Below are 27,559 nucleotides of genomic sequence, written 5' to 3'. Positions count from 1 at the left end.
ACTTTTATGTATTTACAATGAAACATGTTATGGTTGTTCCTCATTTTAAACCGAACTCTATACATTAAAACTAAGCTTTATTTCAAACCATATATATTTATTTATTCCTACAAAGATATGGAGATTTTTTATACATTAATTTAATTTAGAAATTTAGGCCGTGATCACACTAAGTATTGTAACAAAGTAATGTCTCCATGTAGTATTTGTGTACAAAATCATTGATGTCGTCTTTTATTTTTTCATGACTCTTCTTTTCTTAGAACTGCGCGGTAAGTGTCCATTTATTTAATTAAATTATGCGTTGTGTATGTAAATGTTGTTATTTTTATATATTCTAACCCTTTTCACTTCAGCTCACTATTAGTCAATTCGTATGTTGTATTCACGGTAGTTCTACATATACATATTATATTTAATGGTTTGTGGAAACTAATATTAACATTTATTAATAATTATAGTATAAGTATAATTTAAAACGGGTAGGATAATATACATTACTTAAGGACTCTGGATGAAACAGGGTCACTTCACTTCACTGATTGATATTTTATCACTAGTAAGTTATAAATATTTGCAAGTTAGATTTCTAGACTTGTTTTTTTTTTCATTTGAAGCTGGATCCTGAATGTTAAATTATCTTTTGATCCCTGTCTATAAGAGTTGCAACAGTTTTGCTAGTAGACAACCGGTATGCAAGCTTAATATTTTTTGTATTAAAACCCAGAAACGATCATTTAATAAATAATTGGTCAACTAACAATACCTATGTGGCGCATCGCCCAGAGAAACTTTTCGAATTAAAGTTAATAAACATCTTTAAAGGTAACAATCATAAGCTCATAATAATATTTTCTAGAAGATTACGCTTCTTACACATCTATAATTACATAATTGATTTAAAAAAAACCTTGTCCATTACATATTTTAACTTTTTATTACATAATATTCTAATACGACAGACTACGGGCTGCGGCACAACAACCAGCGGCTCGGCTGATTCCTTCTCCCGTTCCGTGTCTCGCTACGGACTACGATTCACCGCGGCTTTGCTCTCGGTTCTGGCGATTATTGAGAGGATGGCTAGAGACAATAATACAAACAAACTGCTTAATATATCTGCCAGGTAAGTTTGGTGATGACTGATGGAATAGATTTATAAAAATATGCGTGGTTACAGTATGTGCATTTGGCCGAAAAGTTTGTTGTTAACGTTAAAATTTACTTGAAATGAATACTATTAAAACCTTAAATGTTTTACATAAATAAAAAGGATTTAATCATCGACCTTAATTGTTAGTTAAATTAACTCTTAAAGAAATTATGAATTAAATCTACATTTTCGTGTACAGATACTTAAAAGTATTTTATTATAGAGAGAGAATATCGTTTTCATATGAAAAATGCAGCGTAAATGTTTAATATAAATCTTTACGCACACATCCTACTAATATTATAAATGTGAAAGTTTGTATGGATGTATGGATGTTTGTTACTCTTTCACGTAAAAACCACTGAACCGATTACAATGAAATTTAGCACACATATAGAGGGTAACTTGGATTAACACATAGGACAGTTTTTATCCCGGAAATCCCACGGGAACGGGAACTATGCGGGTTTTGCTTTGCAAACGCGGGCGAAGCCGCGGGCGGAAATTTAGTAATATGATAACTGGGAATATAATTCTTGATAGTCAGATCACAATTACACGTTTTTAATTATTATTATGTTTTCAGGTTAAACTTCAACACCTACTACGTAAAAGAATTGGAGAAGTTTTGCGCGGACGATAAGTTTCTCGAGGGCGAAAAGAAAACATCTTCCTAGCGCCGCGCCCGGCGTTCGCGCCATCTTGTCACTTCTGTGTGATATTTTATTGTTCAACACCAAATATAGCACACGCACTATAAACTTTTTTATAGAAATACAATGAAAAATCCTGTAACTGTATTTAACTGAAAATGGTTATAGAAATCGTAGCTAACTGGAGAATTCAATTGAAATTTTTAAAGTGAAACTTTTATTACATCGTCTCAAACTTTTTGGTCTGTGTAGCGCATGTCGCGTGACGCACGATACGTACGATAATTATCGTACAAATACGATAATTTTTAGTTAAATATCTACTTATAGTGTGAAAAAAAGTTTCTCTTTTACCGTGGTTTCATAAAACCACACAACATTTTTCTTCGTGTGACTACGTTTTCTATATACACGCATATAAACTTTAATGACCAATATAATAATAACCATATAACTGGATTTGTGAATAGCAACTGACTATATTCATGTGTGAAAATTTATTAATGAACACCATTAATTTAGCACTTTGCACTATAAACTTTTGTAATCAATAGATATAACTCGATTTAAAAATGGGGACTGGTTGTATTCATGTGTGTTTGATGAACACCAAAAACTACTCAACTATAAAATGTTGAAAGCAATGGAATTACAACGATTTATTAGAATTCGTAGATGGAATACGATCGAAGTACTGTATGTGGAAATTTATTAATAAACACTAAAATTTTGCACAAAACATAAAATTAAATAATGAAAACCAATTATTTATTACTAACTATTAGTTAAACACTATGTTAACCAATAGGGTGACAAAAATATTTCTTGTAATGTAGATATTGGCATATTAAATTAAAAATATTGAAGATACACAATAATTGCCCTTTGGAAATGACTTGATTTAAAATTTTCTTGTATTGAGAATTTACAAATTAATCGATATTATCATTCAGAATCTCGTCGAAGCCACAAATATCTCTCCAAAATTACTCATTAAATAAAATCTCAAGTATATGAATTGGAAGCTCGAATTTTAAAGCATTTATATAGTTTTCTAGGTTATCTTTATATGGAGCACCATGACAATATTTTAAGACAAAAATAATGTTAGTTCAAAATCAGCGCAAAATGCACTCAATTTATCGTATGTTTTAGCTGGACATATTCTCAAAATATAGGATTAGATTGTCCAATAACATAAGATAGACATATACAATCTTATGATTTAAACATTGCCGAAAGCAATAAATAGACTTTTAATTCACATTAATAATAATTCAAGTACAAAAATATTAACAAAATTATGGTAGTCATATTTTTACACAAGTATTTCTCATTTGAGATTTCCGCTTTAAAGGTATATTTTTTGAAATAGATTATAGATATTGAAATAAAGGATAAACTTCCTATGGTACGGGAGCTACCAACGTTTTAAAAAAAGTCATTTTAGTATAGTTGGGTTTTTGATATGCTGTTTCTCTTGCTATTTCGGGTAGAGTCCGGGCAGTCTGGCTGGCGGTAGTGGTTGCGTTTATTAGTGCGCATCTTATCTGCACAGGAAGATATACTTAACTTAAGTCATTTTTTAACGCGTAATTTTTAATCTTTTGCCTTTAGATAGATCCATCAGACATAATTTTTTTATTGCAAGACGTTTTATTCGTTGTTAAATGGGTGCCATACGCAATTTTATATTTAAAATAATTAAAATGTCATCGAAATGAGTGAAATTACATCCAGACAGCCCGGACTATAACCGAAATAGCAAGAGGAACAGCATATCAAAGAACCAACTATACTAGAATTCTCTCTTGTCAACGTTGATACCTCCTATTAGTTGGTTCAATAAAGAAACGAATCTTCAATGGCGGCCAAAGCTGACTTTGCCAGATGGTAGGATCAGCAAAAAAAAAGGTAATAAAAATAACGTAAATTGATAATTATTTTATTAATTATTTCAAATTGTTTGTTGACAAACTTTTTTGTTATTGTATTTGTGTATTTATATGAATTATCATATTTACGTATACAGAATGTAATAAAATCCCCATAATACTTGTAATAAGCCCATAAAACTGAACAACTTTTCCCAAAGAACATATTTTGTCAAATTCCAATAAAACATTATTTACTTTCGCAAATGCATAATTGTCATTGTAAATTTAGGATAAAAACTATTATAGGGAAAATCAAATACATTTTAGTGATTTAATTTTTCCCTTTTTTTTGCATACGGTACGGCCGTGTGTGAGCGAGAGGGAATGATAAGCGCCGCCATTGAAGATTCGTTTCTTTAATAAAACTGACTAATATACGACAAATAGATTACACTGAATTTAGTTTTAACGAAGAAATTAGTCATAGTACTCAAATTCATTACTTAATAGGCTTCTTGAAAGTAGTTATTCCATTAGTAATATAATATAATATGAAAACCGATATATTATATCAAGTAAAAAGCCGTCACTAAAAAGTACAATTATTTATTATGCATGCAAAATTAATAGACTTTAATAATATTGAACACAAATAATATACAAATAGATAATAGTAAAAGCAACTCCATTTTTATTTCTATCACAATTTGTATTGGATCTTAAAATTCAATAGTAAATAGAGTATTTTAGAATATGTATTTAGAATGCATGTCAATCAAAGATGAAATCTAGAATAAGGGCTGCTCGAATTGTTTTATACCATTCACACATTGGCAGTTGACATCATGCCGTCTCTCTTGCTCTTATTGTACATAGCTTATAATATTTTTGGAACATCATAATATATGAGTACAGATTAGTCTTCATTTTAGATTGATTCTTTATTGGCATTTGTATTAGGAATGTTGTAATGTGTCGTTTTTTGAGAACATGTGTTGTGTAATTGAAGCTTTCGTGTTAGTGTTAAATTAAACAAAATATGTGTAAGGAGCGAAATCTGTATCGATTTTAAAATTGTAATTGTGATATTTTAAAACGTGTCATATAACTTAGCCATTAGATGTAAAAAGACAAAGTATTGGAACTGTTGTATTTATATTTTCGTGCCATTGTAATAATATATATCGATTGAAAGTTGCCCAAGGATCTGTTATATTTTTAAACAATAATTGTGATGATATGTAACTGTATAACATAATTAATTTTTGTCACAAAGATAGCTGGTCACTGCTTAACATAGTAATGTTAGTTCACGATATTAATAAACCGCTTTTTTATACATATTATGTTTAAATTTTAATCTCATCCCAAATCTAATCTCAACCCGTCCTTTTAATAGTCACATATTTGTGGACATTTTAAACCACACTATTTTATAACGAATTTTCATCCACGTAATGTCTTGAAATGTTTAGATAAGTAATTTAAGCTGAAATTTATATTGAATACTCCTGTCTACGGTCCCTTGATGCTGTGAAAAAATCAAACATATAAGCCAACGCAATCAAAAGATACAGCCGTAATTGCTAAAAATTTTCGCAAATTTCGACTTTTGCACGGGAATCAAAACTCAAAACCTACAGGGTACTTCCCGTGAATTGAGAATCTTGAAATTCGGTACGAAGCAACATCATATAGCACAGATAGAGGAATGATTGCAAAAAATGGAAATTTTTTATAATACTTCAACTCTACCGTCCCTTGAAGCTGTGAAAAAGTCAAACTTATAAATCAACGCAATCAAGAGATGTTTATGCTATGGAATCAAAATCTTACACTGTACCTACTTCCCGTGAACACAGTCTTGAAATTTGGTTAAAAGCAATGTCTTAGCACAGATATAAGAAAAATTGCTAAAACATTTCACAGTTAAAAAGTAGGTTTGTTCGGAGCCCGCGAGTCCGACTCGAACTTGGCCGGTTTTATTTCCTATAATTCCTGTAAACTATATAGTAGCCTAACTGAGTTGACCTATATAATTTGGTCAAGTGTAATAAGATAATTAACGGCCAATTGACGACATATACATATTATGAGACATGCTTTCGCTGATGGGTGACATAATAGTAGAGAATATTGGGTGTTCGATATTCTAGAGGTATATAAGACATACTGAACGTTAAACAAAATGTACCTACGCTTTCATATTCAAAGCTCAAATAAAATGTTTTTACGAGTATTTATTTATGGACAGTATTTTTTTTTTACAACCACCATCTATTTTGAAAGTCGCTTTTACACAGAAGAATGAAATGATATGAAACTCGTTACCTACTGTTTAGAGCGTAGTTAAATATATCAGATGATTAATCATAATAAGCCTTGTTCTTTACAAATTTATAAGATACTGTATCCGTTGTCAATGATAGTAGTAGGAATACTTATGCAAAGGCTAACTCCAAAAATAGTATTGTTCATACGTTCGGAGCTACGACGCTACAAACAGGACACACACACGTAGTGACGCGTTTAACTTTTATCAGGGCGTAAGGGCCGACCGACGTAGATTTGGCGAAGCGCATACCCGCGCGGACGCTCGAGTTTCGCGAGTCCGAGGGCAGTTGCGCGGGCTTGCACTAGACTACGCTTACTAGACACACTCATCGTCATTCGTTTTGAAAATTTTCGGGAGATACACGTGTACATTCGCGAACAAAATGATGGACTGGCACATGATTACATTACGTCTTGTAAAAGAGTAAGAGGAAATAAATAAGAGTAAAGGAAAGAAGAAACAGAACATTTTGGGTGTCGGTGGCGCGCCCAGCAGGTGTGCTCCTCGGGAATAAATTGTTGTTATTAGATTTTGAATATTATTTTAATTAGGAAAATGTCGATAATAGTTTGATATTGAAAAATGCATTGCGCTGCGCCTCTCCATATCTCCGCCGGGCGTCAAATTAATTACTAGTGCGCACTCAGGTCTTAATAATTGAGGTTCTAAAGTACTTTATTGATTTTTAAGGAATATGCCTAAAAAATAAATAATGGCATAAATTATGTTAAGAGTTTGTAATTAAATAAAAAGGTATGAATGAAATAAAACTCAGTAATAAAGGTGACAATATTCTATTTAATTTATAACAGACTTTCAAATACAATCTTACGTTGCGTAACATTCAATTGGTTTCGGTACACATAGCATCACACTGCGGACTATAACAATAAATATATCGCATAACATTGGAATACTAATCTAATTTGAAGATAAAAATTATATTTGCAATATCGTAAATACATTTCGTTTCGACAATGACACAAGTATGACTTCAAACATGCATTATGTATAAAGGAACTCCATTATTATTAAAACATACTGTAAGTCTAAAAATAGCCAATATATGAAAGACAAAACGAGTATCTACTCTACAATACCAAGAGCCCTGTTTGCAATCAATTTATAATTCACTCATAATTTTAAGAACAAACACAACAATCGAACAGTTAACACAATTCCATTAACCGAACATTCATGTAAAAAAAAAATACCCAACAAATTCTACCGCTTTGGAAGGGGCATAAGAATCCTAAATAATATCACTGTTTTTCACTACAATGTAATAATGTTACACTTGATACGTAAATTACCTTAAAAGCGTTTAAAATACACTACAAGCGAAATGGTAACTGAAGTAACTAGGTTGTTTGTGCACATTGAGAAAATAATGAACAAATCAGTCCCATTAACATTTCATTTATTTTAATAATATAATGATAGTCATGAATCTTTCTTGCATGCAAAATCCGACTAAGTACAAAAGCATATAACCTTTTAACGAAATCAAAAGGTTATTTGAATAGGACTGATTTCGAAAAGCGTCATTATAATTATAGTAGCTAAACAATTTAATATTTTGCACTTGATGCAAATATTAAGACTAAACTGTCTTATGTTACAAACTACCTTTGTTTATATAAAATACACGAGTGCAGATGCCGCGTTAGTAAAATTAATGCATAAACAATAAAAAACTAAATTCCTAATTCATTCTCAACTCTCTAAAATCGTAACGTAAATTATTCCATTAATGAAACAAGAATCAAGTGTAACAGCTAACTAATATTATTAGCTTCGTTCCTATTTTCCTGACGAATTTCCAAATAACTGTCATGTGTCAAAAGGCGCTTACAAACAAGAAAAAAAAAAACTCTTGAACATAAATTTAATTATTTTCAATTATTAATATATTTCTATAGTCTATTTCATTTTTCGTTATTGTATAAGCATGAAAATATTTAACATTAAATATTTATTTTAATCATAAATCGAACAATCAATCCATTTTATCTTTGGGACAAATTTCATACATGCATAGATCACATTGATCATTAAAAATCAAATATATTTTTTCTTTTTCCAAGTTTGTACGCGCCCATAACGTCAGAAACAAGCAAGAACAAAGGGGATATAAGTAAATAACGCCTAACGCACATAATTCGCCTACGCTACACGAGTATGTACAGTACAAATTCACTAATTCACAGACTAGAGTCGTCTCGCGAGGAACATCACCACATGTGTGTCTCTCGGATCTCGCTTATGATTTGCCCGGCGCGCTGCAGAGCCTGGAAAAATAAAGAAAAATAAATTAGGACATTCATAATTAAAAAAAAACACGAATAATTTATAATGAAATAAAAAGATGTTAAAAGGACTTTTTAATTTACTGCAAAACTTTTAAAGAAATTGACTGACAAAATTTTATTTTGTATCAAAAAAACTACAAATAAAATAAATATAATTTGCATTGTTACTTATTTGATATGTCTTATATTGAATATAAAACAAATTACACACTTAAGAAACAAGTGAACCGACTTTTCTTCTGTTTTTATCGATGGAACAGAACTAACTAAGCTGCAGCTTACACAAACAATCCAATATACATTTATCATTTCTAACTATTATTGAGTTTTTGATTAAAAAAAGCCTCGCACATTTAATTTAATAACGCTATTTACTATTATTATCTACCTTAAGCATATCAGCCGCCTCCTTCCTCCTCTGCGCGATGTGCTCACTCTCATTGAGCAGACTCTCCGCTTGGTCCGACTTGTACAAGTGAGTCACTAACTCCGACTGCAAGTTATCTTTCACATAGTTCACTAGGAAGTGCATCACCGCCTTGGGCACTGAGTCTTGTATCGATTTACGCACTATGTAGAAGTACGATTTGATCAGTTTCTCTGGAAAATAAAAATAATATTAATATTTTAGGTAGTGCATTCTGTATGTAGTCCCGTGGAAGACGTGTTAGTTACGTGTACTATACGCGAGGTGTAAGTGCGTGTTAATAATTAGTTCAAGTGTAGAACTATGTGGTAGAATGCAATGCTTCCCTTGGCGAAAATTATCATATATAATGGATAAGTTATTTTCCAATTAAAATAATTGTAATGTAATATCATTGCTGGTGGAAATTAAGTACATCTGACGTCATCCGATTTTTGTAATTCATACCGAAAAACAATTATTTTCGTGAATAGAGGTGCTGAATGAAAAAAGTTGCATATTGAAGAAGGAATGAGAATTGTTACAATCTAGGAAATAAGAAGAAATAAAATTTGAACTAAAGAACGTTTAGCTAACAAGTAACAACGTCTATCTACTGACATCCAATATTGCACTCGATTATACCCGGCGCGGCCTAAGATGATCCCTATGACAGTTCGTCTTAGTGATTGCTCGTATGATGGATCGTGTCGATACTTTACTATTTTATAGGCAAAGGCGTGGTTTGCATTCAGCCACGTCGGTAAACATGTTTTTACAAATATTATAAAATGAATTTTTAACGTCTATTATGTAAACGAAACGGTAAGTAAAACGAAAGTTTTCCAAAACATAAAAATGCACCTTATCATTTTCTCGTAATTTTTAACCCGTTTAACACAGTGTATATTATTTTATCATGAAAATGGAATCCCCCATTTAATTTTTCTATAACTTATATTATCATAGGTAAGTAAATTAACGCGAACGGAAATTAATTAATTAATTATGCTGCGATCTTCTGTTCCATTCAATAGTGAATGAACTATAGCTTAAGCATGGAAAAAATGTGAACTCGTTTCCATTATCGAAATTTGTTTATCGATACTTTCCGCACTAGTCGATAAATGCCAACGATGTAAGTTTTGAAGGACGTAAACGTAAAGTCAGATTGATATAATTTCTCGTAAATGTTAAGAATTGTTATAATGCCAACGGAATATCATTGTAATAGCATAAAGCTACGTAAAAATTAATAAATGCCATTTTTAGATGCCTCCAATACGTTTCTAATTTAATGGTGACGCCATTACAAGTTTGTCTCTTGAGAATAACTGTCAGTGTCATAGGGATCATCTTAGGCCGCGCCGGGTATAAAAAAATATTAGTCATTTCGCTATCATTCAAAATTCATGCCCTACATTTTAAATTCGACTTTCAAAAAGTACGTCATATTCAAAGATTTAGAGAGCGAACTGACACCAAGAAAAAAAAAATACAAGTAGGTACATAGAAAAAGAACCCAAAATAGACAAGCAACAAGCACACAGCAATTCAGATGAAAGGTGGTCGGAAACCTAGTGAAATGAGTAAGCGTTATTTGCACATCGCCTCTATTAGTTCTCACCGACTAAATCACCCATATGATTCAAATGCATCATACTGATCCCGTCTATTGTCTTTTGATTAGCTTTTTGACAAGTTCCATTCTCGCTCCGTCCACCTACCATCACAAAATTTATGTTAAAGCCACTGACGTACGATAAACAACTAGACAGACAATCACCTTCAAAAATTGTCCGAAGCAAAACTATGCCTATTCTTATACAAGGCAGAGTTTTATAATGAGTGACATAATAGATTTTGAACATTACTGCCACGAAATAAGGTGTACATTTCCATGAATGTTTATACAACGCCGTTCGGACACTTGAAACAAGCGATCGTCAGTCTAGTTGCTTATAGTACGTTAATGGTTAAACCACGCCAATTGGGCAATGCAATATTTCTATATGTCTGGGTTAGGATGATTGGTTATGTGGGATTGCTGTGGTATTTTAGCAGGGAACATTTTAATATTTTTGGTACTTTTAAATTAATTTTAACTATCCATGCATTGTTATAAAATTATCATTAGAATATGAAGTTTCTTATAATAATAAATGCACAAAATTTACTAAAAGCTTTAAACTGTGTATCATTAGTTTAAATAGAATAACGTTTATTAGATCGTCAATTTAGTTCAAATAACTTTCATTGCTATTAAAATTCTCAGTGCACCTAAACATTTCACATACATATTTACGAGAAGAAAGAATTTCATACCACGAATATAACAAACAGAAGGCCAATGCATATTCATCACTTAATATTATAAAGATTTAAGACATTCTGACATCAATATTCAAGAGAAAAAGAGTCTTAGGACATTATTAATAAAGAAAGAAGTAATAAAAATAATTATTTCTTACCAATAACATCGCAATCATGCTGTTCTCTATCAGAGAGTTTTCGTGAAGTGTGGCTCGGCACTTCGGGCAGCAAATTCACTGGCTTTTGTGGAGTCAGCGCTTTGTTCTCGGGGCTTCCGTTCATCTATGGTTGTGGAAATATTGTTTATTTATAACACTTTATTGTACAAAACAAAGAAAATACACAGTTTCCATTATTTAAAACTTTCATATATTATACGATATTCTGCATCAGAGGTTGTTTTATTTGTTACTAGCGACCGACATCCGCCCGCGACTCCGTCCGCGCGGATGTCGGTCTTTGCGTGGATGGTTTATTTCTCCATTTTGAGTAACTCGGACAATGAAATCTTATAAATATCTATTGGACCCAAATACGGCTAGGTCTATAATAATACGCAACGTGTGTTCGCGGTACCTACTACAGAACAACGTCTATGGATAACTGAAAAATTGAGATTAATTTTTTTTCTACGTATTTTTCCAGGATAAAAAGTATCCTATTTTACGCCCAGGATAATAAGGTATAATTATACCAAGTTTCATCGAAATCGAACCGGTAGTTTTCACGTGATGTCTTCACATACAGACAGACAGACAGACAGACAGACAAAAATTTTTTTAATCACATATTTGGGTTTGGTATCGATCCAGTAACACTAGTTGCTAGTTATTTTTAGGGTTCCGTAGCCAAAATGGCAAAAACGGAACCCTTATAGTTTCGTCATGTCCGTCTGTCCGTCTGTCCGTCTGTCACAGCCGATTTACTCGGAAACTATAAGTACTACAGTGATGAAATTTGATGGGAATATGTGTTGTATGAACCGCTACAAAAATATGACACTAAATAGTAAAAAAAAGAATTGGGGGTGGGGCCCCCCATACATGTAACTGAGGGATGAAATTTTTTTTTTCGATGTACATACCCGTGTGGGGTATCAATGGAAAGGTCTTTTAAAATGATATAAAGTTTTCTAAAAAACATTTTTCTTAAAGTGAACGGTTTTTGAGATATCAGCTCTCAAAGTCGTAAAAAGTATGTCCCCCCCCCTCTATTTTTATAACTACGGGGTATAAAATTCTAAAAAAAATAGAGGTGATGCATGCTAATTAACTCTTTCAACGATTTTTGGTTTGATCAAAGTATCTCTTATAGTTTTTGAGATAGGTTGATTTAACTGTAAATAATAAGTTTATTATATTTGCTGCTACGGAACCCTTTGTGCGCGAGCCCGACTCGCACTTGGCCGGTTTTTTCAATATTTTCAATGTACAGAATTGACCCTTCTACAGATTTATTATATGTATAGATAAATCTCCTTCCCTGTTAATATTGTACACTCTGGTAACTATTGGTGTACAGAAATATGTAAGGTATTATAGTGTTCAATTAATCACATTTATCAGTATAGTAATATTTAAATATTCAATAAGAGTGGCCATGTAGTTATTATAATTTTAATTTTCATAAGTATAATTTTACATGCTTAAATTTCATTCGTCTCACGTCTAGTAGTTACTTCTTAAGACATAGGTTACTCTAGTTGATATGGATGTAATGAAATGAAGTTATAGTGCAATGTCCATACTATCAATATTCGAGCGAAGATAATCGCATATCCATAATGATTCTATTAATAAACTATTGGCTTGATTTTGATGTAATTCGATAAAATATATGGAATCATAGATGCTGAATCTAATCACTACATGGTATAAAACAATCGCTTTTTCTGTCTCTATCTCCTTTTGTTTGCTTAAATCTTTAAGTACGCAATGTATTTGCGGGTTTTTTAACAGATATAGTGATTGAAGAGGAAGGTTTATAGGTATGTGCTATTTATTAGGTTTTAGCTACAGCGGCCGAAGCCGCGGGTGGAAAGCTAGTTGCAAATATAACTTAATAACGATAAACGATGCCAATTAAAAAAGTGCAAGCAACGTCGCGGGCTAAACTAGCGCTCAAACAGTGAAATGTACCTGCGGCGTGTTAGGCGATTCGCGCGACTGCGGCGATCTGTTCTCGTGGCCGTCAGTGATCGCGGGCACTTGCTGAAATGTACCCAAGTGAAGTTAGTCTTGATGGTGGCAAGAAAAATTCAGTACGCAAAAAAAAAAAAACATAGAAAAGTTTACAGCAACAGATTTACAAATATTACAGCAATTGGTCTAAATGATAAAGAAAGGTTAATCGATGTTCTGTATGCTATATTATTCTGAATTTACAATTAAATAGTAATTTTTTAATAAAATAACCATCTATTTTTCTACACGTTTGATGAAAAATTATGCATCATTTCGCGATAAAATCTATTAGATGCACATTCGCTGTGATAATATCTGTAATGACATGAAAATCGTGATTAGAGTGAAAGAGAGCCCACATGGTACAAAGCAATGTCCAAATGGTGTATGTAAAGTTCACACAGAACGCTACAGATTATTACCTGAGAGTAGTTCTCCCATATATTCGCTAGGTATACCAGAGTGGACCCTCTTTCACCCATTTGTCGAAGAAATTGCTATACACAGAAATGGAAAGGCTGTTTAAAACTTATATATATTCCATACTAATATTATAAATGTGAAAGTAACTCTGTCTGTTTATCTGTTACTCAATCACGCCTTAACTACTGAACCAATTTGTATGAAATTTGGTTGAGAGATATTTTGATACCCGAGAAAGGACATAGGATAGATTTTATCCCGGAAATCCCACGGGAACGGGAACTATGCGGGTTCTTCTTTGACTGCGCGGGCGATGCCGCGGGTGGATAGCTAGTTTCTATATATTTTTCTTAGTTGAATTTTAAAATAATCAATATATCATACTATATTAATCAGCTCTCTAAATACGTAAATATCTTAAAATTAGTACTTGAAATCAAAACATGCTATCATATAATATTGTATAGGTTTCCTTACTTAATTCCTCATCAAATGCAGTTTAAAGACAAAGTTTATATAAGTATTTATATTTATAACAGTTAATCACATAATTACGCAATGTAATGTGTAAGTCATTTAGAGAGACAAGAATTAATAAATCAATCATGCACTCTTTATAATATGCAGTTGATTAGTATATATCTAAAAATAAACACATTATTTGCGACAGTGTCACTAGCAGACAACAATTCTTATATATGACTAGCTTACCGCCCGCGGCTCCGCCCGCTTTCTCTAAAACGATTTGAGATTTAAACTATCCTATCTCTCAAGTTGGATCGAACTGCACATGGTGTGCGAATTTTATTATAATCGGTTAAGTGGTTTAGGAGTCTATTGAGGACAAACATTGTGACACGAGATTTATATATATTAAGATAAATAAATATGATTTGTAACATTGTTATATATTAATTAGCCAGTAAAAACAGTTATTCAAGAAGTTAATTAATCAATACAGCCCAAATGATTAGTGACAGTGTTGAGTTAAATACTCTATGTTATTTAGAATCAGTGAAAGTTAGTTTAGTAACAGCAACCAAAACCAAAAGTTCTCTCGCAACCGCTATACAACTGTGAACTTTATTCTATCGCGCGAATCGCCTAACACACCGCAGGTACATTGCATTCTTTGTGGAACGCTATCTTTATTCCATCTATTCAATAGCCAAAACTTAGATTATGGATTGGTCTCCACGCGCGCGCTACGACTAGATACCGCTCCACCTAAAAACAATAGCTCCGTGAGTGCGGCAACTCAGTTCTGTAGTGTGTGTAAGGCGATTTGTAAGGACGCTAGTGTGTGTGAAGAATTGTACTGCCAGCTACATAAATTTTACCTCATAAATGGGAAATGGGCTATCTTGGAAAGAAATTTGAAAAATATGTTTACTTCATTTTGGCCTTGGCGGGAATCGAACCCATGAACATGCGACTCAAATCCACTTGCAATGCCACTATACTATAGTCACAAAGGTCGTTTAAAAGTAAAAAAGCGGTAATAAAAAAAAATATATATGAGTCAGTTAAACAAGGTTAAACAGAAATAAATTATTGTTATTATCATTTTTTAATATATGCGTTAGTAATAGTATTGAAAAAAAAAAAACATTATGAATAAAATTAGTTCAAATTAAAAGTGTGTTTTGGGGATATGCAGTACGGCAACACTAAATGGCGTCGTATTTTCGTAAGCAACATTTTCAAAGTACAGGTGAAATATCGAATAATACGATTATTCCTGATGGTACGTGATCCCAGTGTCTTTCTTATTTTTTGTTGTATTTTTTTATACAGTTTTATGGCACAAACAGGCATTTTACTTCAGGTTTTGTCCAAAATCTTTAGAAACTATCGGTACGCCCTCTCCACACAATGCTTGTGACACGACTGGCTCGGGTACGCCGAATTCGGCGTACTTTTAGTTGCCGCATTTTTCGAGTACGCCGGCGGTATCTAGTCGTAGCGCGCGCGGAGACCAATCCTTAATCTAAGAGCCAAAACTTACTTACGTTACTGCACTTCATCAGCATTTTCATCCGACCTGACAACCGCTTCTATATCGTTACGTTACTGAATACTTGATTAGTACCTATCCAAACCACCCAGAAATCATTAGACCAAGTAAGTAAATAAACAACGCGGCGTTAGTAGACCTCCAAGACATCCAACTAACCAGAAAAGCAAATTTCAATAGTAAATTATAACAATATTATTTTAACAACGTCGTTTTAGTACACCTCCAATATATAAATAAATAAATAATCATAATACTTTAACAACGCTGTGCTCTTCAGCAGACCCGACATGAGTTCGTAACTAACGTTATTTTACATCACATACTCGATTAGTACCTATCACACGAACCACCCATAAACCAGCAAACTGAGAAAATAAACAACGTCGTGTTAGTATACTTCCAAACCAACCACACATAAACAAATAAATAAATAAATAATCATAATACTTTAACAACGGCGTGTACCGGTGAGGGTGCAGGTCTCAGCGGCCTGCGGTCGTCCAGCCCGTCCGTGCTCTTCAGCAGACCCGACACGAGTGCGGCCTCGCGGTGGAAGTCCGGGTGCTTCGTGTTGATATACGCCAGCTCGATCGCCACTAAATTCTCCACCTGCAACCATTGAGATATACATATTATGGAGACGACACCGCCTACATCACTTATGTCCCGCTCAACATACGCCATATGGCGTAACTGCACGCTCATTTTTTATTTGTTTTAAAGTGAAACGCATCAAATATGCCTTCGTGTGTGTTACGATATTGCACAAATATTACGTAAAAGTGCAAAGAAATAACTGTCATTGGTAAGTATAAGTCGCGTCAAGTAAAAAGAACGCTGACGGTTAAGCTGCGCATTGGCGATTTATCGGTCTATTTGGTGTTATGAGGACCACCTCATTCTTATACCAATAAGAATAACAAATAGGTAGTTGAGAAGCCACAATTCGCGAGCCTAGTTAAAAAAAAAAAAAAAAAAAACAATCGGCACATAGCTTACGTGTAAAACTCGATCCATGCGCAAACACACCCCATCATTTTCATCCAGCGTTCTTTTTACGTGACGCGTACTGTACCTAACTAGATAATAATTTTTAAAACTTAGAGCAAAAAAATGGCGCACAGATTTTACGAACAAAATCTGTGTCTCCTCCATACGTAGTAATATTATCTCAAAGCCTGCAACATTTATTATCATCATCATCAGCCCATATACGTTCCCACTGCTGGGACTTGGGTCATAACCCACCACGCTGGCCAAGTGCAGGTTGGCGGATGACACTGTCGTCGAACTTTTGATTCTTCAGATTATGAATTCTTTTAGATTTGTATATGTTGAAAATTGTATCAAAAATGATATTCAAAACTTTTAGTTTGATATTCCGCTTAAGAATACAAATGCTGTATGAGATTTTTTTAAGAATAGATTTTTTAAAGGTTATCGAATCCGTGTCTAACGCCTTGCTGGGGTAAAAGACGTGGGTTTGAAAACCTTTCTTCTCTTTGTGGTCTAATTTTTTCATTTCTTTAAAAATTTATCAATAGTGTTAGTGATTTAATGGGTTCAACAAAATGGTGAAGTGTAGTATGTATAAAAAATAAGTGTGAAGTCCAGTTTCTTCGTATGTATGTACGCCACTCCGTGGCGCAGTGCACACAGACACACACACACACGGCGCTCACCATAGAGTTGGTGGCGGGCAGGCGCGTGCGCAGCAGCTGCGTGACCACGTCCACGATGCGCTGGTGCAGCCGCGGGAACCGCAGCATCTCCTGCTGCACCTCCGTGCCGCAGTGCACACAGACACACACACACACGGCGCTCACCATAGAGTTGGTGGCGGGCAGGCGCGTGCGCAGCAGCTGCGTGACCACGTCCACGATGCGCTGGTGCAGCCGCGGGAACCGCAGCATCTCCTGCTGCACCTCCGTGCCGCAGTGCACACAGACACACACACACACGGCGCTCACCATAGAGTTGGTGGCGGGCAGGCGCGTGCGCAGCAGCTGCGTGACCACGTCCACGATGCGCTGGTGCAGCCGCGGGAACCGCAGCATCTCCTGCTGCACCTCCGTGCCGCAGTGCTGCACGATGCGCTGCATCTCCTCGTGCACCTGAACACATGGTTATAATTAACCGACTTCAAAAAAAGGAGGAGGTTATCAATTCGGCCGGTATGTTTTTTTTTTATGTATGTACACCGATTACTCCGAGTTTTCTGAACCGATTTACGTGATTCTTTTTTTGTTCGATGCGGGATGGTGTCGAATTGGTCCCATAAAAATTTTATTCGGAAAGGCCCAATAGTTTTTATTTTATGAGCATTTTTGTCTGTATTTGTAAATGTTGCAAGTGCAAGTTTGAAGTCGGTTGTTTTTAACGCAGTTATCACTTGTTACATTAAATAAATAGAGATATATAAACCTAAACATAATAATTTTTAGGTTATGCACATAGACCGAAATCATTCATTGAATGTAAAATTATAACTCCACATGGTCATCGTTAGATCCACAATGCGAAATTCTTGTTACAGCCATAATGGAAATGCTTACGACATGATGTGATAGTCATTAATCATAAAAAAATAATATATAATGAATTTCGTATCATGGCCGACATGCTTTTTTGTTGGATTTATGTTAAAAAATTATAAACAAAAAAGTCTACAGGGCAGGAAGCATGACAATTTATTAATTGTATAAAACTTTTTTTTTGATAGTGTAATATTACGTCCATATGAGGTTCAGCCAATCACAAACCACTCCTTCCCCGCGGGCCCCAAGCCTGGCGCCTCCGCAAATCAAATGTTTTGTTTTTGGAGTAATTGTGAAACGATTCAAAAAGTTATAAAAGTTGTTAAAAAAACATCGTTAAAAAAAAGCGCTAAGTACACTACCTCATAGGTGGCGTGGAAACGTGTGCATATTATGACGATAACAACTTTTATAACTTTTTGAATCGTTATATCTCAGAAACGGTGGCTCGTAAGAAAAAAAGTATTGATACATTTTTTATAGATAATTTTATGATCTACAATTTTTGTCTGAAGTACTTTTATGATAAAACTTACCGTTTTGCTGAAAATAGCGAAAAACTCATTTTTTTGACCTTTGACCTTGAATAATTTTTTTTCTTTACAGGGGAATGATGGGGAACTTTTAGACATTGTTTATAATTATGTTTTGAACAACTTCACAGAAATTCAGCTTGTTGGGACTTTATGTAACTTCACCCTCATTTTTTGGTTTAAATTGACCGGGCTATGCGTATATTTTTTATCGCTTATGATTACAAACTGCTCAGGGGAACGTTCTTTTTCAAAATTAAAAATATTAAAAAATTAAAAAAGGACAAAGATGATACAAGAAAGGCTCGATAATTATTTATCGATATTGTACATAGAGTCCGATATGCTAAAAACGTTAGACGTTAATACTTACTATCTTGCGTGAATTCAATGCTCGGAAAAGCCGCAAGGCGCATTTTAATAAATAAATCAATTATGCTTTGGTTTTTATTATTGTCGCACCTACTCCACTTCTAAAGTACGTTACATCTCATCATCTTATTTTACAAAAAACTAATGTTTTTAGGCGGTAAAGGTTTAAAGACCGATTCTAGTTGACATACGGATAGGGGGGCCCACAGGCATGGATTGCTTAGGGCATCTAGTAGTCTTAATCCGTCACTGGCGCTGCCCATAATCATCCACTGTACGGTTGCAGGTGTGTTACCTGCCTTTTAGGGAAGAGTATGCTCTCTTAGTAAAACATCCCAAGTTGTATCTGTTGAACTTAGAGATTTTAGCCTATATGCATCAAACAGATCTTTAGTGCAATAAAGTAAATGCAAATTGTTTTAATAATAGAAGCAGGTAATGCTACAGGTTTATAAAATATAAGTATTATACTTCATTGTTTTTGATAAAACAATCGAAATATAAGACGACTTTATCACGCTCATGAGCACATCTCCACGCTTCACTGAATTTGAAATATCATGCTATGTATCATGTTTCGATAATATTTACACTTTTAATATCTTACCAATTCAACACAACGCAAAGAAGGATCTTCTAATCTCCTTATCTGCCTCTTGACTAGCAATTCGAATGACACTTCAGGCACAAACAGCGCCGGTCGAGGGCCGGTCGCGTTACGTATCGCAGTTAGAATATCCATACGAGATAAACCTTAAAAATATAACAAATATTAATCTTTCTTCGATTTTTTTTTTATTTAACTCATGATGAAACTATTGATAGAATACAATTTTGTTTTCTATCAACAAGTTTAGGATGTATAGTTTTTATTAGTTTTATGAGATGTCTTGCTTAATATTGATAATATAGAATGTCCACAAAAAGTTTAACATTATTCAATGATTTTAACTTTACTTTCATAAGTAATATAACTGTTCTTACCAACTAACGGATGAATGGAATCCAAAGTGCGTCCAAAGGTTTCATGGAAAATATAGCATATTCTAGCACCACCACACAGTTCAGTTGTTTCAATATTTCTCGCAGTACCCTCGATAGTGGAGCAATATGCACTCGCAAACTTGGTGATAATTTGTAGCAGAGTCTGGGACTTGTCTGATACGTCTTCTCCATATGAGTTGAGAAGAGATTGGAATTGAGATATCATCACATTTACTCTAACCTAGAAGCATATGTAATTATATTAATTAAAATTAAATACAGCTCTATAATTTAATAATTAAGATAACAGAACAGTTTTTAATTATAATGCCAAAAATATCTTTAGTAGTAAAAAAAACTTAAGATTAATATTCATTATACTTTGACTTTGCTACTTATTTAGTTTTTTACAGTTTGAACTGAATAATTAGTGAACCATTACTATTAAAAGTAAACCTGAATGTTACTAGTTTACATTACTTGAATATCAATTGATATATCAAGGTCACTGTTTAACTGTATTACTATGTGTAATATATACAGTAATCTATGGATTGTATTAATAACTAGCTGTGCTCCGCGGTTTTACCCGCAGTGCTCCGCTCCTGTTGGTCTTAGCGAGATGATATATAGCCTATAGTCTTCCTCGATAAATGGGCTATCTAACACCAAAAGAATTCAAAATCTGACAGGTAGTTCCCGAGATTACGCGTTCAAACATACAAGCTCTTCAGCTTTATAATATTAGTATAGATTACCTTCAGTTCCGGTAAACAGTCCCGTATATGGTGCATTAACAGCCTATTTAAGGTCTTCGCCAAATACGGCGTGCCGTTCCGAGTTGCAATAGTAGGATACTTTCTTTGGAGGTAGGTAGCTTCATCTTTCAATGAATCCTATCAAACAAAGAATGGGTAAGAAAATAATATAATGATAAAATACTAATTTCAGTCAACATTGTTTTAATTCTGTATTGTTATAAGATTTTTTTTCCAGCATTTTTATGGTATCTGAAAATTTACTTTCACTCAAACTTTTACTTGCAAAATAATGCTAGAAATTGCAATTATTGAGTATTTTTAGACAAAACTCAATAAAGATAAATGGAATTTAGATAAACTCTCAAATTTTTCTAAAAGATAAGCCACAATTCGGTAAAGATAGAAGCGAAAATACAACCGTAATAGTTTTCTTATCAATGATATCTTGCTGTGATCTATTGACAACACCAATAATTCCCAGTTTCACTGGTATCACACGCCCACACAGAATGTCTATAGCGTCAGTTCCTGAAATAGTAATTGTTGTGGTTAGAGGTTGATAAAAATTAAAATATTTAGATAAATAAACATGAATTGTAAAAGTATACCTGCTTATAAAACAAGGTCTCAAACTCAAAATGAAAAAATGTTAAGAATTATGTTCTTGAAAAAAAATTATACATTCTTATGTATAATTTACCAAATAAAATTGCTTAATTTGCCATTTATATGATCCTTATTACTTGATTCATGTGTATTTTCTCATATTCGTGTTAGATGTAAATGGGGCCTGGAGGATGTTACACTAGCCATTTTCGAAAGAATTGAGAATTAAATTTTAGAATAATTTTTCTTTTTTATCATTGAGTATAGCGTCAAGATATTTCTGTTTATATTCTATGTTAAGAAATATGTTTTGTTTGCAAACTATAATTTTCAACCTGTAAACACATGAATGACCAAAGATCCCATATAATCTCCTACTAATAGGCTTAACATAATTATGTAGAAAAAATTAAAATTTTATGGGCCTACACTAATAATGTTATAGAATTTACAAGGTAATATAATTATGCAAATAGATTATAATTACAATCATTTGACTGGACAACATTTTCTATAATAAAACTTTCATATTTAAAACTAAATGTGGGGTTACATAATAAACAATTATTTTTTGTAGTTTTGTTAAATTCTGATTTGTATCTAGTATTAATATTGATAATCATACCTGCGTCCATCAAGTCTAACTTAGTAACCACAGCCAAAGTTCGTCTTCCATCTGGATCAACTTCTTTAGCCATCTTTATGGCTTCACTTGTAGCCATATCAGTATTTGCGGCTGTTACAGCAAGTATTATTGAATTTGGATTAGCTATGTGTTTTATTATGAGATTTCTGATTTGATTCTCAATATCCTCCGGTTGATCACCTATTGGTACCTATAATAAATTCAAATAATCTTAAAATCTAGTTAATTGGTACAAATTATACAGCCACTTGTGCCATTTAAACTTTGATAAAACTTTTTTGCTTATTCACAAGCACAGTTGTAAATAAAAAAATCTATTAGAAATTACCTTTGTGATGCCAGGCAAATCTACAAGTGTAAGATTCACAACTTTGGTTGAATATATCTTTAAATTGATCGGTTCTGGACAAATTCCTTTGTTGCTTCCAGCCATGCGGTCCGTCTCTCTTTCTATTTCTTGTCTTATTTGATCGAAATCTGTGTAAATTTTCTCCTTGGTATGCAGAAATTTGCCCCATTCTTCCAAATTGATTGTACCTTAAACAATATTTTAATCTTAGCAAATAATTAAATAATACTAGTTATAATGCTCTTTATTAACAGGACAAGGACACATTGAGAAAACATAATATTAATTAACTACACAAATACAGCGTTAACAGGAAAATCTGACAGGATACTTGTCCACACTAACCTGAGGAAAAAACTGATTTAGATATTTGGGTAATTGGGTTCCACGATTCTGTCCCAGACTCCTGGCTTCTAATTACTGAAGTTATTATAAATAAAAATATTTTTTAATATATTACATTCTACTATGGAATAATCATGGTATGCATGATACAAACATGAAAATAAATGGCAGGAGATAATGCAGTAGTACAAATAAATAGTTTACTTATTAATCATAGAGATAAATAAAATATTTGCACCGATAGCATAAATGTATTCTAAAATTAGCAATCTATTAATGATATTTTAACATGACAATGAACTATTATCAAGTATATTGCACCTTTATAGCAATTTGAATTAAGTTTCTTAGCATAACTATATGCATAATGTGAAGGTTGCATTAAATGAGGATGTATTTATTGATCTAGTTAATACAAGTGTGGGATCAAGTTGCAATAATCGTTGTGTGAATGACATTGAGTTTGCTAACAATACATAACAAGACACAACAAAGCCTTGGATTTCTTTGTTAAAAAATGTAAACAAGCGTCTGATTCATTGATCTACTGATTTTTTAACCTTTAGTTTTGTTACCCAATTCCGAATAATAACATTTACTAAAAATTAAAATATGACTTTGTAATTTTTGGAAGGACTTATTTTGTTTTTGCTAACAATGTTTCAGACCATAGTTAATTTCTTTATTCAAAAAATTTTTAAGTCCAAAGTTTGAATTTATAATACCTTCTTCAGCTGACCGATGTTCCTTGCTTTCTTTTGGGCTGTATACTAATTGAAGAATAAGAGGACGGCGTGTTACAATTCCAGGTCCCCGAGGCAAGAAAGATTTTCCAACAAGACTTTCTATAACGGAACTCTTACCAGAACTCTAAACAAAGAAACATTTTTTAAAGCGAATATACATTTAGAATATGAGTATTCAATTAAAAGGCAAATAAAGATTTTCCTACAATTAGTTATTGACAGGAGATGAATTGATTTATTGAGGACAATGAATGGGATTGACATATTTACATAACCACCTTATTATATTTTTTTCAATTTTGCTTTCTTTAAAATCGAAATTAAATATTATCTTTTTTTATATAGTGAGTATCTATTTCTTAAAAAATTACCTGGGTTCCCAACACGACAATTTGAGGTAATTGAATGGCATCAGCTCCAACAGTATTGAAAACGTCTTGTAATTTGTTAATAACTGGTATAAGTGCTTCCATAATTATTGATTAAATCAAAATATGCTAAAATTTATTATTTATGAACAAATGACTATGCTCCTTTTTTATCTTTTCATGCAATTTATTAATTAATATCAAAACACAATAACTGACCGGTAAAAATCGGCCATATTGAATTTGAGGGTTACCATAATCCGAAATATTATTTTCTACCACTATTATAATATTCTACCACTATGTTGAAATTATACATAGCATAGATATAATACGTCCAAATTAGGTTTTATAAAATACACATACCAACAAAGATAGAGATATTATTTGAATTACAAGAATTATAGTTCATTCCAAGGTCCTAAAAAAACATTTTAATGACTTTTTTTTATTTTCAATAAAAAATATTAATTTGTCTCACCCACGTCTTACCAAAGTGTCCACCTAATTTTAAAAGGCTATCCAAGTGGCCTCAAGTGAAAAATCTTATTTAAAAATAAATTTTCATTTAGCTTAAAGGGCTCGTAACCAGGCGAATAAATCTTAAAAAAAATATATTTTTTATCTGTAGGCTGTCATTGTCATTTGTCAAACAAAAGCTTATTTGTCACATCATTATTAATTTCTTGTGTTGTGTGATTGTATTTTTTTTTGTAATAGGTACCTAGTTCTGAGACTAAATTTTATGGTCATTCGGGAAGTATTTTAAATATTCCGATATGGATTCATATGTCCCGAATTTATTCACTGCTGAGGTAACTTTAATGATTACTAATCAACAAATTTAAACATAGAAGTTATACATAACTTACATTTTTTACTAATTAATTTCAGGAAAGCCGGGTAGACTCAGGACGATACACTACCAACTCCAAATCAATAGAATTTGGTCCATGGCATATTTCTTTCGACATTAGTTGCATTTTACCCAGTGTATGCTCCACGAAAATTGTTTGTGAACGAGATGATGATCAGTTTTGTCAGTTTTGTATGTAAGTATTTACTCTCTTGTTAACTTATGATGAACAAGTTACAAACAAGTGTTTTGTTATAATTTAAGATCTGTAACATATAGTATACATTACAACAATCTGATTAAAAGCAGAAAAGTAGGGTTTATCATGTGTTTATAAAATTACATAATTAGTATATATTTTAGTTTACACAATACATATTTGAGTCTTGCCATAAGTGTAATAATAACGAGCTATATTTTTCTATAAACAGATACTGCAGAGAATTGAATATTCCACATTTTCCTGATATGGTTTTTCCCAAAAATATACTGATGCTGGAACATAGATCAGGTGCTAAAATAGAATTTAATCCTCTTGATGCCTTGAAGAGAGTATCTTCAAGGGTGGAAGCCATTGAAGTGGCTTGTGCTGAAGCTTGGCAAGAATCACGGTGAGAAATCTTGTATCTGTTTATGTTTATATTATTAACAAATAAGTCTTAATTTAAAGTATAATTAATGTACTCATAATTCGATAGATTCTTTTTTCAAATAAAACATAGAAAATAGAACTGCACAAAGGAACTGAAAATATTTTTGTCTAATATTGTGCAATGTGACCAATATTTTCAAATGAATTATTACTATAAAGATTAAGAATTGTTTTGTTAAACTTACCATAATGCAAAGCATTCCTACAAACATGTCTTAGAATTTAAATTAATAAGTCTGATGCTGTTACTACTAAAATCGGTTACTTATTTATTTTTTTATAACTTTCAGTCCAGAAGCAGAAAAACAGAAGAAGTCATTTGACTGGACTTTTTCAACAGATTACAAAGGAACTTTATTGGGTAATGTCACTGTTCAGGACACAGATGAAACTATAAACTTTGACCTTCTAAAGCGGAAAGAGCAAATCTTATTTTACCATGATCTAACTTTGTTTGAAGATGAACTCCATGATCATGGAATATCAAAATTGTCTGTCAAAATAGTAAGCATTATTTTTCATTTTTAATTATTAAGTAACTACATGATATAAAATGAAGTTGCTTTCTTTTGTCTGTATGTCTGTTTGCTTAAATCTATAAAACTTTACCTACTAATCCCTACTAATTATATAAATGCGAAAGTAACTCTATCTGTCTGTTATGCTTTCCCGCTTAAACCTCTCAACTGATTTTGATGAAATTTGGCACAAACAATCTTTAGACCCTGAGAAAGAACATAGGCTACCTTTTATTGGGAAATATGTACTACGGGCGAAGCCGGGGCGGACCGATAGTAGAAAATTAGAGTAATTCTTGAGGAAGGTTTCAGTATATATTATAATGTATAAGGTTACAGACAATGTGGTCAAAGCCACTGACGCAAATATTGTTTTTATAAAAAAAAAATATATTTGTTTCTCCATAATTTAGAATGTGTAGTAGTGTGATGCGTAATTTAGAATGTGTATAATAATTAATACAATAAAAGTATATTGTTTAAGTTAGGTTATAATGTGTGCAAGATACAAACAGCTTAAAGGAAAACAAGAAAACCTTATTAATAGGGTATTACTATTTGTATATTTTTATAACACTTTTTTGCAGAGGGTTATGCCGTCATATTGGTACGTGCTCTTACGATATTTTCTTAGAGTAGATGACGTGCTTGTGAGGTCTCATGAAACTAGAATGTTCCACCTGTTAAATACAGATTATGTGTTACGGGAGTTTACCGCTAAAGAAGCAAGAGCACAAGATTTAAATGTGAGTATAGTAGAATTTTAGAAGGTTATATTGATAAGAGTTTATAAACATAGATTTCCCTTAGATGATAAATAGCCTATAGCCTTCCTCGATAAATGGGCTATCTAACACCGAAATAATTTTTCAAATCGGACCAGTAGTTCCCGAGATTCGACTAACAAACAAACTTACAGACCTTTATAATATTAGTATAGATTAAGGTGTTATTTTCATCTGCATTAACGGTGGCATGCCACGGTGAACAGATGTGCCTTCGAATCCCGTTTCGCGATCGTGTATTTTCTATTCTTTGAAAAAAAAATGTGTTGCACAATATATTCATTTTTTTTATTTTTTTATTCCTTAACAGTTTTTCTGGTATAATTTATCATAAAATCACTCAATTTCAGATTCCAACAGTCTGCATGAAAGAAGCAGATGATGTTATACCCCACTTGCCTGTGAAACAAAAAGTAACAGATAAACTGGTTGTGAATATAAATAGCAATAAATAAGTTTTGATCTCAATTAAATTTAAGTAATGTGTTGTAAATGTGTATCAATAAATTTTCTATATAAATGTATTAGAATATTTTGATGTTTGTTTTACAATCCTCTATATTTTATAATATTATTGGAAACCCAGTCTTATATTCTTGCAATTATTTAAATGTATAATGAGGTCTAATGCTTGTTGAAATTGCCATAAATGAAAAAAATCTTATTCTTATTTAATTGTATAAAAATAGAACTTTAAAAATGCAGGCAGTCTACAGCCTAGACATAGTTGTTATCTTTTCGAATGAAGTATACTAATCCTATCAATTATGTAATGGAGATTATGATTATAATAGCAAAATATATGAATACATTATGTATCTACGTT

General features: G+C 32.6%; 3 protein-coding genes across 16 annotated transcripts in view; 2 read left to right on the top strand and 1 right to left on the bottom strand.

The window, feature by feature from the left end:
• LOC123692005 (gamma-tubulin complex component 2-like) overlaps positions 1–3,207 on the top strand; it is a 30,566-nt gene extending 27,359 nt beyond the window's left edge. For both annotated transcript variants that reach the window (XM_045636606.1, XM_045636605.1), the window contains 2 exons: positions 963–1,126; positions 1,740–3,207. In XM_045636606.1, the coding sequence (XP_045492562.1) occupies positions 963–1,126; positions 1,740–1,830 (255 nt within the window). In that variant the 3' untranslated portion in view covers positions 1,831–3,207. The remainder of the gene's footprint in view (positions 1–962; positions 1,127–1,739) is intronic.
• A 3,589-nt stretch (positions 3,208–6,796) lies between these two features.
• LOC123692007 (dynamin-1-like protein) lies at positions 6,797–24,180 on the bottom strand. Of its 13 annotated transcripts, none has more exons than XM_045636610.1 (17): positions 23,926–24,180; positions 23,534–23,678; positions 22,443–22,651; positions 22,094–22,304; positions 21,281–21,390; positions 20,860–20,997; positions 20,102–20,342; positions 19,725–19,870; positions 17,733–17,789; positions 17,358–17,588; positions 16,123–16,284; positions 13,655–13,729; positions 13,188–13,259; positions 11,208–11,331; positions 10,364–10,459; positions 8,719–8,930; positions 6,797–8,309 (listed from the first exon to the last, which is right to left on the bottom strand). In XM_045636610.1, exons 1-17 carry the CDS (start codon positions 24,025–24,027, stop codon positions 8,253–8,255), a joined length of 2,388 nt encoding a protein of 795 aa, XP_045492566.1. In that variant the 5' UTR covers positions 24,028–24,180; the 3' UTR covers positions 6,797–8,252. The 13 variants fall into 13 exon arrangements, with proteins under 13 accessions (XP_045492566.1, XP_045492567.1, XP_045492568.1 ...); XM_045636611.1 differs by having other exon boundaries at positions 17,358–17,600; positions 17,745–17,789; XM_045636612.1 differs by lacking the exon at positions 13,188–13,259.
• A 407-nt stretch (positions 24,181–24,587) lies between these two features.
• LOC123692029 (TIP41-like protein) lies at positions 24,588–27,266 on the top strand. Its single transcript, XM_045636652.1, has 6 exons — positions 24,588–24,737; positions 24,817–24,974; positions 25,210–25,389; positions 25,721–25,934; positions 26,536–26,694; positions 27,084–27,266. The coding sequence occupies exons 1-6, from the start codon at positions 24,702–24,704 to the stop codon at positions 27,186–27,188; spliced, it is 852 nt and encodes a 283-aa protein (XP_045492608.1). The 5' UTR covers positions 24,588–24,701; the 3' UTR covers positions 27,189–27,266.
• The last annotated feature ends 293 nt before the right edge of the window (positions 27,267–27,559 follow it).

Source organism: Colias croceus, chromosome 5, assembly GCF_905220415.1.
Source record: "Colias croceus chromosome 5, ilColCroc2.1".
NCBI lineage: Eukaryota > Metazoa > Arthropoda > Insecta > Lepidoptera > Pieridae > Colias > Colias croceus.
Note: the sequence above shows the minus strand (reverse complement) of the source record. Positions and strands in the feature narration are given on the sequence as shown.

Coding starts and splice junctions, on each gene's coding strand:
- LOC123692007 (XM_045636610.1), bottom strand. CDS start 24,027: ATGGAAGCACTTATACCAGTTATTAACAAATTACAAGACGTTTTCAAT. Junction 23,679..23,925: donor TTGTCGTGTTGGGAACCCAG/GTAATTTTTTAA, acceptor TTCTTTGTTTAG/AGTTCTGGTAAGAGTTCCGT. Junction 13,260..13,654: donor TATGGGAGAACTACTCTCAG/GTAATAATCTGT, acceptor GGTACATTTCAG/CAAGTGCCCGCGATCACTGA.
- LOC123692029 (XM_045636652.1), top strand. CDS start 24,702: ATGGATTCATATGTCCCGAATTTATTCACTGCTGAG. Junction 25,390..25,720: donor GAAGCTTGGCAAGAATCACG/GTGAGAAATCTT, acceptor TATAACTTTCAG/TCCAGAAGCAGAAAAACAGA. Junction 25,935..26,535: donor CAAAATTGTCTGTCAAAATA/GTAAGCATTATT, acceptor ACTTTTTTGCAG/AGGGTTATGCCGTCATATTG.